The following is a 16,641-nucleotide window of genomic DNA, read 5'->3' as shown; positions in this document are numbered from 1 at the left end:
TTTTTGGTTCTTGATCCAAACGCTTTTGTAAAAACAACTGCTCCGACGTAAAATATAAAATTGGATTCCTGATATACTCCTGTATAGTTCCTGGAAAGAATGGAAGGTCGTATAGTCCGAGGGACAAATCCATTTCAAAGCTGAAGGGCATTTTCTTTTATCAGATTTAGAAAGAGAGCCATCCGAGCTAGTCTCTTTTCACTCCATGGGTTTTCATTAACAGCGCAATAAACCTAGCTAGAATTCAACTACAAGTATGACACTACCTATACATCGAAATGCTAGAGACTTGCAGCTCTAGCTAGTTCGAAAACGACAAGCGAGAATTGAGTACACGCGGTTTTGTGGCCCATGTTCCCTTTCAGTCTGTACTAAGCCTTTGACAGCGCCTCACCAGGCGTCGCTTTACGAGAATCTATGACGTTTCACCTACGTCACTTCATGACAAGCTCTCAGTAACCAGTGACAAACTTATAGAACATATCTTATGAACTTATGATTGGTGTAGATGGAAGCAGAATTTAGTAAGCGATGGGTTTCTTTTTCTGGGAAATTCTCCCACCTAGGACCGTCAAGAGTTTGCGGGCTTCGAGGAAATTGACGTAATGGCGGGCCCCCCTCAAGACAGGTGTTCCGGGCCCCCTAGAAGGTGGGTTCTCGGAAAATTGACCGAATTGTCCCCCTCTCTCGGTTATAAAGTTATAATTTTTATTCTCTTATTAATCGAAGGAGTGTATAAAATAATGAGTATATCAATTGGAACCATGTTTCTATCTACAATATTAATGAAGATATGAGCAATTAAGTTTCCGTAATGGACACTACACGTTAGGCTTTCCTGCGTCAGGTGGTACTAGGCGTCCTATTGGGGTACTTCCCAGTGCTTCGTGGGGAAGCGTAACCCGTATTGTCCATTACGCGCCTAATCGGAAACTTAATTGCTTGTATCATCTTTAAATATTGTAGATTGAAACATAATTTCAATTGATTTATTCATTATTTTATACGTTTTATCGATTAAAAATGAAAAATGAAAAATTCTAGCCCGGAGTGTCCTTTTAAATTTAAATACTGAAAATTCCGTTATTTATTGCTAAGGAATATTAGATGACCTGATTTCAACAATTTATAATACACATACATCGAGAAATAAATTCATGAATTCCAAAATCAAAAATATCAAAGAAGCAAAAACATTACGATTGTTTATATCGACCCTTATGGTGAAAAAAAGGTCAAATTTGTCATCGATTTGAAGATTTAGTGTAGAAATGGATAAAAATAGATATTTTGTTCCATATATCTGTAGTAAGCTTAAGTATAGATCTGGCCCGGTATATAAAATAGATTAGGGTTAATTTTATATCAGTTTCCTAACTTTTCTAGATCTCTTTTTTTCCCCAATTGAACATTAAACCAAGAAGCGGTTTCTAGTTTACTAGGGAGAAGTTATAAATACACCCGATTTCTAGCTTTATCTCCAGTTCAAACGTAGGTTCGGAGTTAATCCCTGCCTCTAAATTACAACCAGCATCTCATTGGTTGTTGAAAACTCACGTCAGCGTGACGCGAATGACGAAAATTACGTATTTCCGACTGAGGAGAGGTGAAATAGCTCGGCCTCCTCTTACGTCCCCCGTTGTATTTTGGAAGGGGGACTAGCCCTATCGCGTGAATACTTAGGCATCTTATTCCATCTCTCTAGTAAACTAGATATCGCTTCTTGATTAAACCTAACCCGAAGCCAGTTCAGAAATTTACTCTAGCAGCGGGTTTTCATTTGTATTGATCGTGCTACAGAAAAGAGTGTTTTCTATAAAAAGGCCGTAGTAGATTATTGAATTTTATTCACTGGAAGTTCTATACAAATACAAGCAATGAAAGTGGACGTTGGTGCATTCAAATCAATTGAACCCGGGCTTGGAATTTTAGCGATTTTCGCAAAAAAAGGGTAATTTCAGTTTGGATTAGAGTTCTGACTTGCGAGGAGGATACAGGAAAGTTTTTAAATTCAAAGGGAAGGTGAAGGTGTTTAATTATTTAGGTGAACACCCTTTCATGCAGTTCTCGTAAGCTGTTGGCGGCCGTTAAGTTTCGTTGTTCTTTTTAGAGTAAAACAAATCTTAACACCGCTGTTCCCATTAAAATATTATAATTATTAATAATCTCCTTCGACAAAATTGTTTTATTGTTTTCTATCTAGAAAATATTTAATTTTCCAGGCTTCGGTTGATTGGGAATATTTTTGAGATAATTAGTTAATTTAAAATGTACACATCTAATCACCTCAGCAACGTGGTAGACAGTTGTTAAATTTCCAGTTCAGAAGCTCTGATTGAAACCACAGCGGAGTAAGCTTGTAAATAATTTGTATTAGGTTAGGTAAGGTTTAATATCAGATATCTGTCTTTAAGCCCAAATTTAAATTAATTTAAATCTCCAGGACTAGTGACTTCCCCAATAAATTGAAGCCTTTCCAAAATTTTGTTGGTTAAGCTAGGTTATTGAACGAGAAATAATTATTGTAATTTTTTTTCGCGTATACCAATTTAATATAAATGTTTTAAAACAGATGTTCATTGCATGAAGGCATTTTCTTTCAACATCGATTTTACCGTATACCTGTTTTGGAGTTACACAACGCCACTATTAAGTGGAATAGAAACGCAAACATTTATATTGTTCCAACTTTCATAAAAGCAAAATATCTTTGAAAAATCGGTCGCTTCTGCAAAAGAGAAGCTTTTTTAAAATATCGAACAAACGCGCTATGACGGTTTTAAATAGAAAAATCCCCTTACAATAACAAAACCTTCACACAGTGTTTATTTGTTATAAGGCATAGTAATGAACTGTTACTTTTCGAATTTCAGTTTACCTCTGAACCTTAACTATTTAGCTTCAAATTTGGAATACATTTTCTTGCCCTTATAGAATAGTCATCTAGCACCCTTGCTACGTTTCTTCAAAAACTGATCTATACTAGAATACTGGACATCATTAGTTTATGACCCAGTGGTCACTGGTCAGAGCTGCATCCATAAAACAAAGAAATAACGGATATATTAACTGTCTTTTAAGAAGGCTTGCATTTTTTTATGAAAACAAATCAATGAATAAACTTCTATTTGACCTTAAAGGTCAATACCCTTTTCAAAACAGTTGCCGAAGTATAGTCTGCAATGACCCGTAAACCAGAGTTCTTTGTTTTAAGTCGTATCTATGTTCAGTCTTATTTTACCACCAAATTTTTCAGAAGGGTCACTTATCACCAAATTTCCCTACCTTTTGTACATAACAATCATGTGCTATGACCTCTAGGTGAAATAACCATGGTTAAATTACGTATAGCTTCTTCTAAAGTCACTCATAAACCAGCGAAACGTGAAATTCAATTATATTCTTTAATATACTTTACAATACATACCCTTCCTTTCATAAAATATAGGTGAACTATACAGTATAGATAGTATATTAAAAACGAAATGTATACCGAAATAGAATATAACATTGAAGTTGATAACACTCCGGAGTTTTTTTTTTTTTTTTTTTTTTGAGGGGTTTCAATGTGAATTGGGCTCTTACGTCCGCGACAAGGATGCGATTATTCAGGTTTCAGTATGTGAATAATCAGGGAAGGAAATGAGATTTACTTGGGAGGTGACGGAAGGGGTGTGGGAGTCAAGTCACCTCCGGCGGACACGGGGCAGTCGGCACCTATAGGGTAGGATCGCCGACATGTGTCGTATTCCCTCAAACTTTGCCGCCCAGAAGCTTGGCTTACAGGAGTGCGCCACACTCCCGGCCACTCCGGAGTTTCAATTTTATGAGAAAAAAAAATAGTTTATTTTGAATAGCTTCATACAGCCTGAAAAAAAGATAGAAAAAAAGGATTCCGATTTCACTTAAAAAGAGAAACAAAATGGATCCGGATTTCTATCATAGCAAATTGAAAGAGATACCTTGCCTGGTACAATTTACTTTCTTTGACAAGTATACAAATTCAATTAAGCAACGTATCCAATGGTTTTTCTTCCCGTCCTTTTCAATATCATTTGAAACTAAATCTGAAACAGCCTCGGAAATATTTCGCTTATTTTTTTTAAACTGACCCAAAACACTTTCAAAAGGAGAGAAAGTTTTTCAATGTTGTTTTTTTATTTACTCGAGTTTAAAAATGTTTCACCGAATTGGGATTTGCAAATATTTATACGACTTTGGTCGAAACTTTCTGGCCTACAGTTTTTTATGCTATTTTTAAAACAAGCTATCTATGTTTAGGAATGTATCTGACTTGGAATGTCCGTTGGGAAAAATCGTTATTTAAGCTTGGGTAATTCTTAAATAAAGTTTCAAATGTATTTTTGGATCCAGTTTATTCGGAGGAGCTAGTTCGAATTGGGTACTAGTGGTTTCTACCCGGGGTTGCACGGTGTTTTAAGGGAGTGGAAAGTCACCACTATCCCGTTGTTTTAAGGGAGTGCGATGACACCCCTATCCCGGTATTTTAAGGGAGCGGAAAGCCAGCCTTATCCCGTTGTTTTAAGGGAGCGGAAAGCCACCCTTATCCCGTTGTTTTAAGGGAGTAGAAAGTAACCCTTATCCCGTTGTTTTAAGGGAGGCGAAAGCTACCCTTATCCCGTTGTTTTAAGGGAGGCGAAAGCTACCCTTATCGAGTTGTTTTAAGGGAGCGGAAAGTCACCCCTATCCCGTTGTTTTAAGGAAGGGAAAGTCACCATTATCCGGCGTTTTATGGAAGTGGAAAGCCACCCCTATCCCGGTGTTTTATGGAAGTGGAAAGCGACCCCATTCAGGTGTTTTAAGGGAGTAGAAGTCCCTGTGTTCTAAGGGAGTGGAAAGACAGCCCTACCCCGGTGTGTTAAGGGAGTAGAAGTCCCTGTGTTCTAAGGGAGTGGAAAGACAGCCCTACCCCGGTGTGTTAAGGGAGACGAAACCCATCCCTATCCCTGTGTGTTAAGGGAGACGAAACCCATCCCTATCCCGGCGTGTTAAGGGAGACGAAACCCATCCCTATCCAGGTGTGTTAAGGGAGACGAAACCCATCCCTATCCCGGTGTGTTAAGGGAGACGAAAGCAATCCCTATCCCGGTGTGTTAAGGGAGACGAAACCCATCCCTATCCCGGTGTGTTAAGGGAGACGAAAGCAATCCCTATCCCGGTGTGTTAAGGGAGACGAAACCCATCCCTATCCCGGTGTTTAAGGGATAATAAAATAGTGTTGACCACACTCTGTCGTAGCACAGTTAACGTGCCTGAATAGGCTCGATATAGTAGTCGATGCTAGTTCTATAGTATCAAGAATAAGCGTTTGGATCGTCATCATAGAAAACGATTTTCTATAAACCTTTGACCTAAATAAAAGTTCTTCTCTGATTGGTTGGTTCGAGGAGGGTCGATGCTTCAGGCAGAGAACTGTGAAAAAAAGTATATTCTATGTTTTTTCTATGCAATTTTGGTATTTAGTCTTTCGGTTTTATGCCGCGATGTTTGTTTGGTTTATACTCGTTTAGGACACACTAACAAATAAAATACTGAACTTTAACCTTTTCTTCCAATTTATGATACCTCCCATGTAGCAAAAAGCAGTCGGCCCAACTGCATAAAATTTGGGTAGGCAAGACAGGGTCGGTAGTGCTGGGCATAGGATACCAACTGAAGAGTCGGGATGTCCTACCCAAAAGACTGTTGGCCGACTTACAAACGTCATACTTCCGGCCGACATCTTATAAAACACTTTACCGACTAAGAATTTGCAAGTCGGCCATTTGACTAGTGGTCGTTAATTTTATGGTCGGCCTACAGTGAAATTCTCCGTTTGAAACTATATTTACAATAATATAGGAATGCCAGTTGGCCTACCTTAAAAAGGTACCTTTCCCAACTCAAATTTGTTAGGTCGGCCTTCAGTTTTATTAAAGGTACGTTTTGATGACGGCCCTTCCCTGTAAAAGATTACCTAAATATACACGTAAAAACCCACCCAAAAAAGTGTTGGCCTACTTAATTATTACTGGTATTTAATTGTGTGCGGTAATTAGAGATGTGGTCGGTAAAAGGGATCCTTTTACCAACCCTTCAAATTTGGTCGGCAAAAGAGATCTTTTTACCGACCCTTAATGTGGTCGGTACAAGAGATCTTTTTACCGACCCTTAATGTGGTCGGTACAAGAGATCTTTTTACCGACCCAAGAGAAATGGTCGGTATTAGATATTTTTACCGACCCTTTCTCGGAAAGCTATGTGGCTGGTAAAAGAGATCCATTTACCGAAGATAGCTTTAGAAATTAGAACATGATGATTATTTTACTGAATTCACATAATTACAAAATATATTTATTAAAGTCCTCTTTGATTTGACAAATAGTTCGCAAATACAACAATTATTTATCAAGTTCTCCGTTAAAGAATGCGTCTTAGTAACATTTTATTTAATTTTGCTCTCTCACATTTTGTTATTCACTTTTAAAATGTCAAATTTGGTTTCATAATAGCTGTTTAGTTATCTGCCTTTAATGTCGACAGTAAAAAGTTCATTTAGAACAAATTAAGATTAGAAGCAGAAAAAAAGAGTGAACTTCACGCTAAAATTTACTTCAATTATAACTATTAATTGTTTTAACCTATAGATTAAAATACATATTTTGGGCGTGAAATTCCATTAAACCCAATTAAGTTCAAAAACGGTTTCAGTTATTAAAGAACACGCAGTTCTAGTTCAACTACTTAAATATGAGGCTTGGCAATTTTGTCTATACATCTTCTATTCATTTGATCTCTTCTGTTGACTTCTTTTGATGTTGTCATTCGCTCCTACCTCCATCGCGATCCTTCGAGTGCTTTATCCAGGCTTTCGTGACAGTTTCAATATCATATTCCCGCGTGTTATTGAGTTTTGTGGTATTGCGCACTGCATCTGATTTAAAATTCAGCTATTAGAATTTTAATTCAGATATTTGATATATTATCCATCTTAAAAATAATTTAATATTCACTTTAAAATCAATTTCTATTCAAATCTCGTAAAAAAAGGGCCAAGGCCCAAGTATCAAGCCATGCCAGTTTCACATTACCGTATTTGGGTGTCATTTTTATCAGGATAAAAAAGTATCACAGCTCACCTTTATCTTTGGACGCGACACAACTATTTAATTTTAATTAGCAAACCGGTAGTTTTTGTAATTGAGGTTAAATTGTCCGACTGCGTAGTATATCGTTCATGGCGCGAACCAAATGCGATTCACCGTACCGCACGTGCTATCGTCACCGCTTCAGTATAGAGTATGAGAAATAACCGTTTTTATCACGCTTTGCTTCGGGGAAACGAGGGGTCGGTCATTTGCATGAGAGAGATTTAGACCTATAAAAAGGTTTTTGCGCTGACTGCGTCTGTATTAGTTAGTAAAATAGTGATTTATGTTTTACTTTAAAAAAATCGTGATAATTTTAGGCAGGAAACCTTTAATGGAGAGTGCTTCTTTTTATATATTGTCCGACCCCACAGTACAGAAGAAATAGTTTCACCGTTTTGTACTTTACCCTTGTTTATTCTTCCGCCTAAAGTCGGCTACGGAGATTTTCTCCTTAGAAGTAAATGGAATGAAAATTACCAAATGTTTGTTACATTTATTTTATAACAACGCAAAAAACACTATCAAACACACTTATTATTATCTAACATTTTTAAAAACTGTTCTAGAAAATAAATAATATATTTTTACCGTTAACGAAATGGGAATTGAAACCCAAATGCAGAAATAAAACGTTAGCGCTATTTTAATCTACTTCTGCCTCATGACATTTACTGTCTGCAAACCCCCCAACCCGAGTTCCAACGTTTCTTTTATTCATGTAAAGAAGCTACTACAGTAAAACAGTTGGTAATGCCGACTAAATACAAAATTTATTGAAACCACCGTCGGTACCAACGACTCTTTAAGGTAATCCTTTTCTCCTACTGTAAAACAATTAGTAATGCCGACTATAGACAAAACTAAATAGAGCTACCGTCGGTACCAACGACTCTATAAGGTAGTCCTTGTCTCTCACTGTAAAACCGTTAGTAATGCCGACTAAATACAAAATTTTAAATGGAACCACCGTCGGTTCGAACGACTCTTAAAGGTAATCCTTGTCCCCCACTGTAAAACAACTAGTAATGCCGACTATAGACAAAATTAATTGAAACCACCGTCGGTACCAACGACTCTTAAAGGAAATCCTTTTCCCCTACTGTAAAACAGTTAGTAATGCCGACTATAGACAAAACTAAATGGAGCTACCGTCGGTACCAACGACTCTATAAGGTAGTCCTTGTCTCTCACTGTAAAACAGTTAGTAATGCCGACTAAATACAAAATTTTAAATGGAACCACCGTCGGTACCAACGACTCTTAAAGGTGATCCTTGTCTCTTACTGTAAAACAGTTAGTAATGCCGACTATACACAAAATTAAATAGAGCCACCGTCGGTACCAACGACTCTATAAGGTAACCCTTGCCTCCCACTGTAAAACAGTAAGTAATGCCGACTATAGACAAAATAAATAAATTAAGCAACCGTCGGTACTAACGACTCTCTATGGTTATCAAAATGAGTGGAGTTAAAAAAATAATTTTGGAAATAGAACTTTCGGAAAGGCCAACTCCGTTATAACGATCTTATTCACTGTCGGCAAAGAGTAGGAAAAGAAGACCCGATAATAAAATATTTTAATAAGTCGGGCAGAGGTTGGCAGTAGTCGGTAAAGCCCACCGGACCACTAACCGACTGCCAGACTCTCTGCCGACTACGAACCGACAGTCGTGTGCTACATGGGCTTACTCCCGTTCGAAGCATATCTTTGACATGTAACGTTATGTATTAATCCGTCTCAGTGTATAGTCTATTTTTCAAGCTGGTTTTGAATAGGAAAATAAATAAAACCCGCGGGGTCGGACATTTTTGAAAAAGTGTACGAGATTTCGTTTGATTTCATTTGATTTCATCGGATTTTGTTTGAAATCAAAATTTGATAAAATACAATGGACTTCGTCGGATTTTGCGATATTTTCCGTGATTTCGTGATGGATTTTGGGAAATTTATCTTGATTTCCTTGTATTTTGAAATTTTTTCCGTGATCTCGTCGGATTTTGTAATATCTTTTGATTTTTGATTTCGTGAATTTTTTAATGGATTTCGAGATTTCTTTACTTAATTCGTGATTTCTTTACTGATTTTGTGATTTCTTTACTGATTTTGTGACATCTTTACTGATTTTGTGATTTCTTTACTGATTTTGTGACAACTTTACTGATTTTGTGATTTCGTAGCTGATTACGGATTTTTTATGGGATTTCGAAATCATCATTGATTTCGGATTTCTTAAGTTGGACTTTGCGGGTAGCGTACGGGATTTCATGAATGAGTGACCCCTCGATAAAACCTGATACCAAAATGGCTAGGCTATATACTTGAAATATGCAGATTTTTTAAAGTTCAGATTTAGCAACAGCACCACAGCCTGCTGGAACTGTCTCTTATTCCGCTTTAAAAAACCCCAAAACTCTATATATGCCACGAAACCGTTATGGTGGAGCGCCCGCTCTCGGATATCTTGACAAAGAGCTTTCGATTTTTATTGTTCTCTAGCGGCAATTCGGAGGAAACCATTTCTTTTTCCTTCTGTTTCGCGAGTTCTTGACAGTACGGTTAATGTCTTAAAATCGGGAGTGATAACGTTACTTCCCGCTCAGAACCTTACCGTAGTTCTTGATAAAGCCCCTTTCGCTCTTTATTACTTTTCTCTTTTAGTCTCTGCAGCGAGAAGTAAAAGAGGAGACATGGGTTAACTAGTATCAAACACTGTGAGCCTACTTGTCACATGGGTTACTGTTTGTATATAGAGATAGTATTATACACCTCTCTACAATACAAAATATATATATATATATATACATGCTTATATACAAGCATGCCTCGTACTGATTTCGCAACTACAACCAATGGACGCTCTTTCGTACATATCAAGATTCTCACGAGATGGCAGGCAGTTCGCAGTTCTCGGTGCCCCTTCCACGTGACAAGCAATAACCAAGTTTTAGAAACATCACCCTTTTTTCTGTTGAGGGAGTTCAGTATTTCGGTTGTCAGTCTAAAAAGGCGCTTACAATTCCTTAAACAACCCCACAATACGAACATTCTCATGACGTCACATCGTCCTATCTCTTACCTCGGTTTTGGCGACCATATTGGAAGTCGTCAGCTCGGGCCATACAATTTAGACGGCCAATATTGACGTCACGTTCCCATAGCTCTTTCACTCTCAGTAGTTCACTACAAACTTTAAGAATGCTAAACGTGACGTCACTAATTAAATTTACAATTGACCAAAATGGTGTTGAAGTTTTTCACTTTACAAATTAACGCTTGAATAATATTGTTGATGGTGGTCATTTAACTGCAATACCGTATATCTTGATAGCGGATTTCCATTGTCAATAAGTAAGTCTCCATTTGTACTGCTCCCTGGTTTATGCCTTCTTCCATTCTCTTGATCTTCTCTTGCCAGAAGAATCCTTGTTTCTTCTTTTTCGACTGGCACTCCTTGGGGCCATTAATAGATTTCCTCTTCACCAGACTCTAGAGGATTTTTCCTCTACCGGGTTTTTAATTACGAAACTAAATGCGTCCTCTATTTTTCTTTTTCTCTCTTCGTTCTCTTTCTAAAGCCTAACACGATACCTTAAGCCTGAAAAACGGGCCGCGGCCGTCAGTGGCATTACGTTGAGATTAATAGCTTTAAAATTACGGATCTTTTATCAAGATCAACTGGTGAAATGTGATATTTCGAGGATTCGATTGTTCAAATAATCACCTGTTATTGTCAAAACTCAGAACTCGTAATATCCGACTAATAATTCAACGACAAACAAGATTAAACTTGTTATAGAAATATGTCAAGGTTCAAATGCATCAGTAAAGACTTATCTGTTTTAGAAAATTTGTTGGATTATTTTAAAAAAAATCGTCTAAATTTTAAATCAAATAATTTTCTCTAAAAACTATACACGAAAAAAAACAACACTTTTTTAAAGCTTATCTATGCTTATAACAAAGGTCAAAGGTTCTTAGTTCAAAACATAGTTAAAATAGGGTACTTTTTTAACAGAAAATCTTTAGTGTCGAATTGTATGCGAACCCAAATGGTCACAGACTTTAGCGCTCTACAAATTAGAGCATGTAATAGCTCTAAAAGAGCGAATCGTAGGCTACAGATTTTAAAATCAGTTAACCTTGCTTTAGAATTAGTAGTCTTCAGTTATTTTCAAGTAACAAGCTAGGGAATTTTCATTCCTTTCCGAAATAGCTCTACCAGACCATGAACCTTCTATAAAATGGACCACAATCTTAATGGTGGAACCGATGTTAAAGTTTTCTTGCGAAAGTATCCCCCTGTGCGCGAAGGGTTTTTCGTGTTAAATATCAAGTCGCCATATCTGCATAGTGAATCATCCTGAAAAAAATCTACAAGATAATCAAAGTAGATATAAATATGATCGATAAATTAAAAGTAAATATCAGTCGCGTAAAGTAACAATTTTCCAGTAATGACAGACTTTTTTGGTTGATTAACCTTTGAACTTTTGAGTATGTACAGTAGACCATTTCGATGTAAATGAGAGGGAAAGATGCGGGGGTAAAACTTTGCATTCCACCTTGCTTTTTGGCGTCTGCACTGTAGTCTGTTTGCATAGACGGCAATGTATCACCCCCTTATATGTCCCGATAGTGAGGGTTGCCTACGTCCCTTCTTACATCGGAAAGGTCTATACATTTGAACGAAATTTTGATAAAACCTTCTTGTTATTTGTGCTTATTCGGTACTACCCATAGTACTACCATTCTAAACCGGAAGTAAAATGCTTCCTAAAATCTTTCTAACTTTTGACATTTTCCATTTTCGTATAGGACTTTACGGCTGACTTTTACTTTCGCCAAGCGTGGGAAGATCCGCGTTTGGAGTTCAAATCGAGGCCGGGGTTCGAAAGCCTAACAGTAGGTGCCGAAGTGGCCGACCGAATTTGGGTGCCAGATACCTTTTTTGCCAACGAGAAAACCGCCTACTTCCATCTGGCCACAACGCCTAACACCTTCCTCAGAATAGGCTACAAAGGAGAGGTTTTCAGAAGTATCAGGTAAGAAGAAATAAATCCTTCGTTGCTTGTATATCATCAAAAGTTTATATCGTCATAAGTTTATATCACCTCCAAAAGTCTCCATTCATAAATGGAAACGTTACTTTTCAAAAATTGCAAATCGTTTCAATTTTAAGCTTTCAATAATATTATATTGTGCTAATTCGTGCCCAAGTTTAGGTGGCACCGTAGGTTAAATTATACTATGCTCGTGCTTATTTACATAAAGAGGGTGTTTCTGATAAGTCTGGCATGAATTAAGGGGGATGTTCTTGGGGAAATTTTGAGTCGAAAATGTTCTATGATATTTTGCCATCCGTCCACCGTTTTCATGTTGTGTTTGGAATATTTTACGGATGACCCCTTAAATTTAATTAGGAAAAAATGCTGATTTAATGGAAGGGTCATCCCTTAAACACTCCAATCATAGCTCGAAAACAGTGGTCCTTAAATGTCATCTAACATTTTCGACTCAAAATCGTCCATAGAACATCCTCCTTAATTTATGCCAGACTTATCAGAAGCAATCTGTATATTTAATGTATTTTTTGGTACCGAGAACAATTCTTAGTCTGGTGTCTCGTCCGAAATAATTATTACCGTGGTAGTTAATAAGAAATGTTTATAAGTTGATATAGTTGAGTTTTATGGGTATAATAGGGTAGTAAGAAGGGTCTTATAGATACGTTACATGAACTCTAACGACAAAACAACCTTTTCGTCGATGTTTTAATTGTTTTTATTAATATTAACTACTATATACTATTTTCCCCTAATGACCCAACCAACAAATCATTTGAATTTTTATAACGGCTCAGATCTCGGTCGCGGGTTTTGAGGCGAACCAGGGATAGCCTGATTGGCTTGATTTTGCCTTGCGCAGAACCTGTTTTACCCCAAGAGTTAGACTCTAATCCAATCAGAAAAATAAGAGAATTGTTTTCGTCGCTCAACGACAGATGGTACTACAGTCAATTTCGTTAGACACGTGATCCTATCCCTTATATGGAGATGAGACCAAGCTAACTTGTTTATTTGTTGGTTGGGTCTGGAACTTGTGGCTTAACTGCAAACCACGAAAAACCTATTATTCAAATGTTCAAAAGCGTCAGTGTCCTTCCAGGAGATGGCGCTTTAATCTATTCGGTGTAATTTTATTCCTCGAGTGGTTGAAGACTTACTGTCATAAACGCATGACATTATTATAATCTTATATCTACTTTATGGCGAGTTTTAAATCTCCTTGGTACTGGTATTATTTTAAGGAGTAAAAAAATAAAAGACCATTGTGTTGAAACATTGGGTGTTTTTTTTTAGTTATTGAAAAAACTACCCTTTTATTCATTTCGTAACGGAATTAAGTGGCAATGTAAGCGGATTTTCAGCGTTTTTTTTTTCTTCAGGATCTGCGGAGGATTTTTTTTCTCTCCCCTCGGAATTCGTTATTTTTAGTAGACTTATTAAATTCTAAGCCCTTAGGATAGATCCGCAGAAAGAAGAGGTTATTACTTTTCAACAAACGAAATCGATAGCCTAGCTATCTATAACCGTGGACTGGTTATTTTGTCTTCAAATAAAACCTGAAATTCCCGTAGTATATTGTATAGTGTTAAAGGGAGGGTGAAGTGGAAAATAAAGTAATTTTTTTATCGATTCTTCTTCTAATTATAAGACTAGTCTGAATAGTCAAACATTCAGGAAATATCTCCGAATGATTTTAAAATTCAAATTAGGTTCCGATTTTAAGAATCATTTGAAGTATCCCCCTCCGACCAATCGCGTAACGTCCTGCTTTTTTATTAATAAAATTTTCGTGGCATGCTCCGTGTCTAATGAAATTTATCACTAGATTTGAAAAAATTTGCGCGCGATGAGACAATCGTGGCGCGAGACATGGAGCGTGCCACGAGAATTTTGTTAACAAAAAGGCAGGGCGTTACGCGATTGGTCGGAGGGGGATACTTCAAATGATTCTTAAAATCCGAACCTAATTTGAATTTTAAAATCATTCGGAGATATTTCCTGAATGTTTCACTATGCAGACTGGTCTTATAATTAGAGGAAGAATCGATAAAAAAATCACTTGATTTTCCACTTCACCCTCCCTTTAAAGTTAGATTTCTATTGCGGTATGTTGCGCCTTAAAACCATATTGCAATGCTATGAATGGAAGCTCAAACTTATCCAAACCAGAGGAATTTAGTTCTATTACTTATCAAATTTTTTAGATTTAATATTAACAAGAAGTTATATCAGTATCTCAGAGAGAAGGTATAAGATGCCTTTGTATTCGCACGCCATTGTCCCAGTCCCCCTTTCAAAATACAAGGGGGGACGTAAAAGGGGGCGCCGGGCTATTTCGCCTCTCCTCAGTCGGAATATATGACTGTAATTTTCGTCACTCTTGTCGTCGCGCTGACGTGAGTTTTCAAGAATCAATGAGATGCTGGTTGTAATTTAGAGACGGGGATTGACTCCGGACCTACGTTTGGACTGGAGATAAAGCTGGAAATCTGGCGAATTTATACCTTCTCTCTGAGATACTAGATATAACTTCTTGATATTAATTTGTTGGAATTATGAAACTGGATGAAAAAATATTTGTTATGATAATTTCAGGGCGTTTCTGATAAGTCTGGTATAAATTAAGGGGATGTTCTTTGGGTGATTTTGAGTCAAAAATGTTTTATGACATTTTCCCTAAGGGCCACGGTTTTCGAATTATGATTTGAACGTTTTAGTGATGACCCCTTAATTAAATTAAATTAGAAATCATTGTCTTTCAGTTTCTTTGTTAAATGTATGGGGTCATCCGTAAAATACTCCAATCTTATCTTAAAAACAGTGGCCCTGGACAGTAAAATGAAGATAGAAGTTCATTTTCGGCTGAAAATTGCCCAAAAAAAACGTAGCCCTTAATTTATGGCAGACTTATAATTATATACTTGTGATAATTTTGTCGTTGACAATAGTTGTATTTTGAGAACACTTACATCAACGATCACGAATTGGTGGATAATTTTAGGACGTAGGAGACTAGTGGGGGAATAGAGATGATTGGCTAAAGCGTTGTCTGAAGTTTAATAGGAGGGGTTTGCCCCTTATTTCCACATTAGCACCGAAATTGTAAAAATTCGAAGCTTAAATCTTAAAGATTGAGTCCAAAATATATATCTTACCTAACCTGGTATAGTTTAACGAATTAAATCTTATTAATTAATTAGTTAATTAATGCATGTTAATATTAGAATAATTTCGAACTATGAGCTTATCAGTTTCAACCAAAAAAAATTACAATTATAAAACTATCCATTATCGCGTAGTTTGATAAATTAGGATATATCGAGCAAGCAAAAATCCCATTTATATAATCATAGCTTTCCCTAATAATAAATTCATTCATAAATATAAAAGTAAAACACGCTATAATACACGTGGCACGTCTAACACACTACATAATTATTAATGGTGAATTTTAATTTAAATATCTTGAACTGAACCGAAATCGCACCTGCATAGCGTATTTTTACACGTTTTTATTTCTCTTAAACCCTCTATTAAATCCAGCTGCTAAAAGATAAGGGACTAATACTTGACCGATAGTAGGTGTAAACGCGCGCTCAAAGTTTAATCGAAACAACTGCAATATAGAATCATTTTTCACACGGAAAGTTTCCGCCTTTCTTTTTGTCTTAAAACGAAAAGTCTCGTGAAAAATGATAGATAACTGTTTTTCCCTTTAAAGGGAGCATGGAATGACTGGAACAAATTGATTTTATTTGCTCTAATACGCTTAAATAGGCACAAAAACATTGGTAAACTAAATCGTGTTATTTTAAATTCATTGTCAAAGTTTCCGAAATTCAATAGACCCTTTTGACAATGTATTTTAAAGTCCAATGTGTACCCATCGCTAAAGAACTGTTACCCCTTTAAAGGGAGAGTGAAGGTCTGGAAGAAGTTGATTTTATTCGCTTTTAAAAGCTTAAATAGGCTCAAAACATTAGTAAACTCATTTAAACTATGACGCTACTTTTAATTTCATTTTCGAAGTTTCCGAAATAATTTTTACACCTTTTGAAAGTATTTTAAAATCCAAACGGTCACGGTACTCTCATTGGCTAAAGTTTCAGTCAATCAAAGAACGTCATTTAAAGGGGGAGTTTAATACTATAGAGGTTATAAAGAAGAGGAGTTGAAGCTAGCAGTTTTGGCAAGGAATTTTGGGAGTTCTAACTTTACTTTTATTATTTGTTATATTTTCCTCCTAATAGACCCTTTCCATATAGATAAGAGGGAAAGACACTGGGATAAAACTTTGCCTTCCATCTCGCTTGATTTTTGGCACCTGCGCTGTAATCTATTTGTACCATGAGAGTTCGAAGAAACGGATGGCAATGTATAGACTGTCTTGTATGATACTGAGGGTTGCCTACCCCTTTTTT

The 16,641-nt window shown here is 36.6% G+C and overlaps 1 protein-coding gene and 1 long non-coding RNA gene across 2 annotated transcripts in view; one reads left to right on the top strand and one right to left on the bottom strand.

Moving 5' to 3' along the window:
• The window catches only part of LOC149690174 (gamma-aminobutyric acid receptor subunit beta-like), a 209,052-nt gene that overhangs the window by 38,546 nt on the left and 153,865 nt on the right, over window positions 1-16,641 (top strand). Inside the window, exon 4 of the mRNA XM_089869697.1 lies at window positions 11,970-12,196. Within this exon, the coding sequence (XP_089725823.1) occupies window positions 11,970-12,196 (227 nt within the window). The remainder of the gene's footprint in view (window positions 1-11,969; window positions 12,197-16,641) is intronic.
• On the bottom strand, window positions 6,333-8,825 carry LOC149690175 (uncharacterized). The gene is made up of 2 exons (XR_016383639.1): window positions 7,140-8,825; window positions 6,333-6,934 (listed from the first exon to the last, which is right to left on the bottom strand). It is a non-coding gene; the product is annotated as an uncharacterized LOC149690175 (long non-coding RNA).

This window comes from Phalangium opilio, unplaced genomic scaffold (assembly GCF_054372755.1).
Source record: "Phalangium opilio isolate 3A_F unplaced genomic scaffold, DU_Popi_V2 ptg000031l_1, whole genome shotgun sequence".
Classification (NCBI taxonomy): domain Eukaryota; kingdom Metazoa; phylum Arthropoda; class Arachnida; order Opiliones; family Phalangiidae; genus Phalangium; species Phalangium opilio.
The sequence above is the reverse complement of the archived record's forward strand: the minus strand, read 5'-3'. Positions and strand labels throughout refer to the sequence as shown.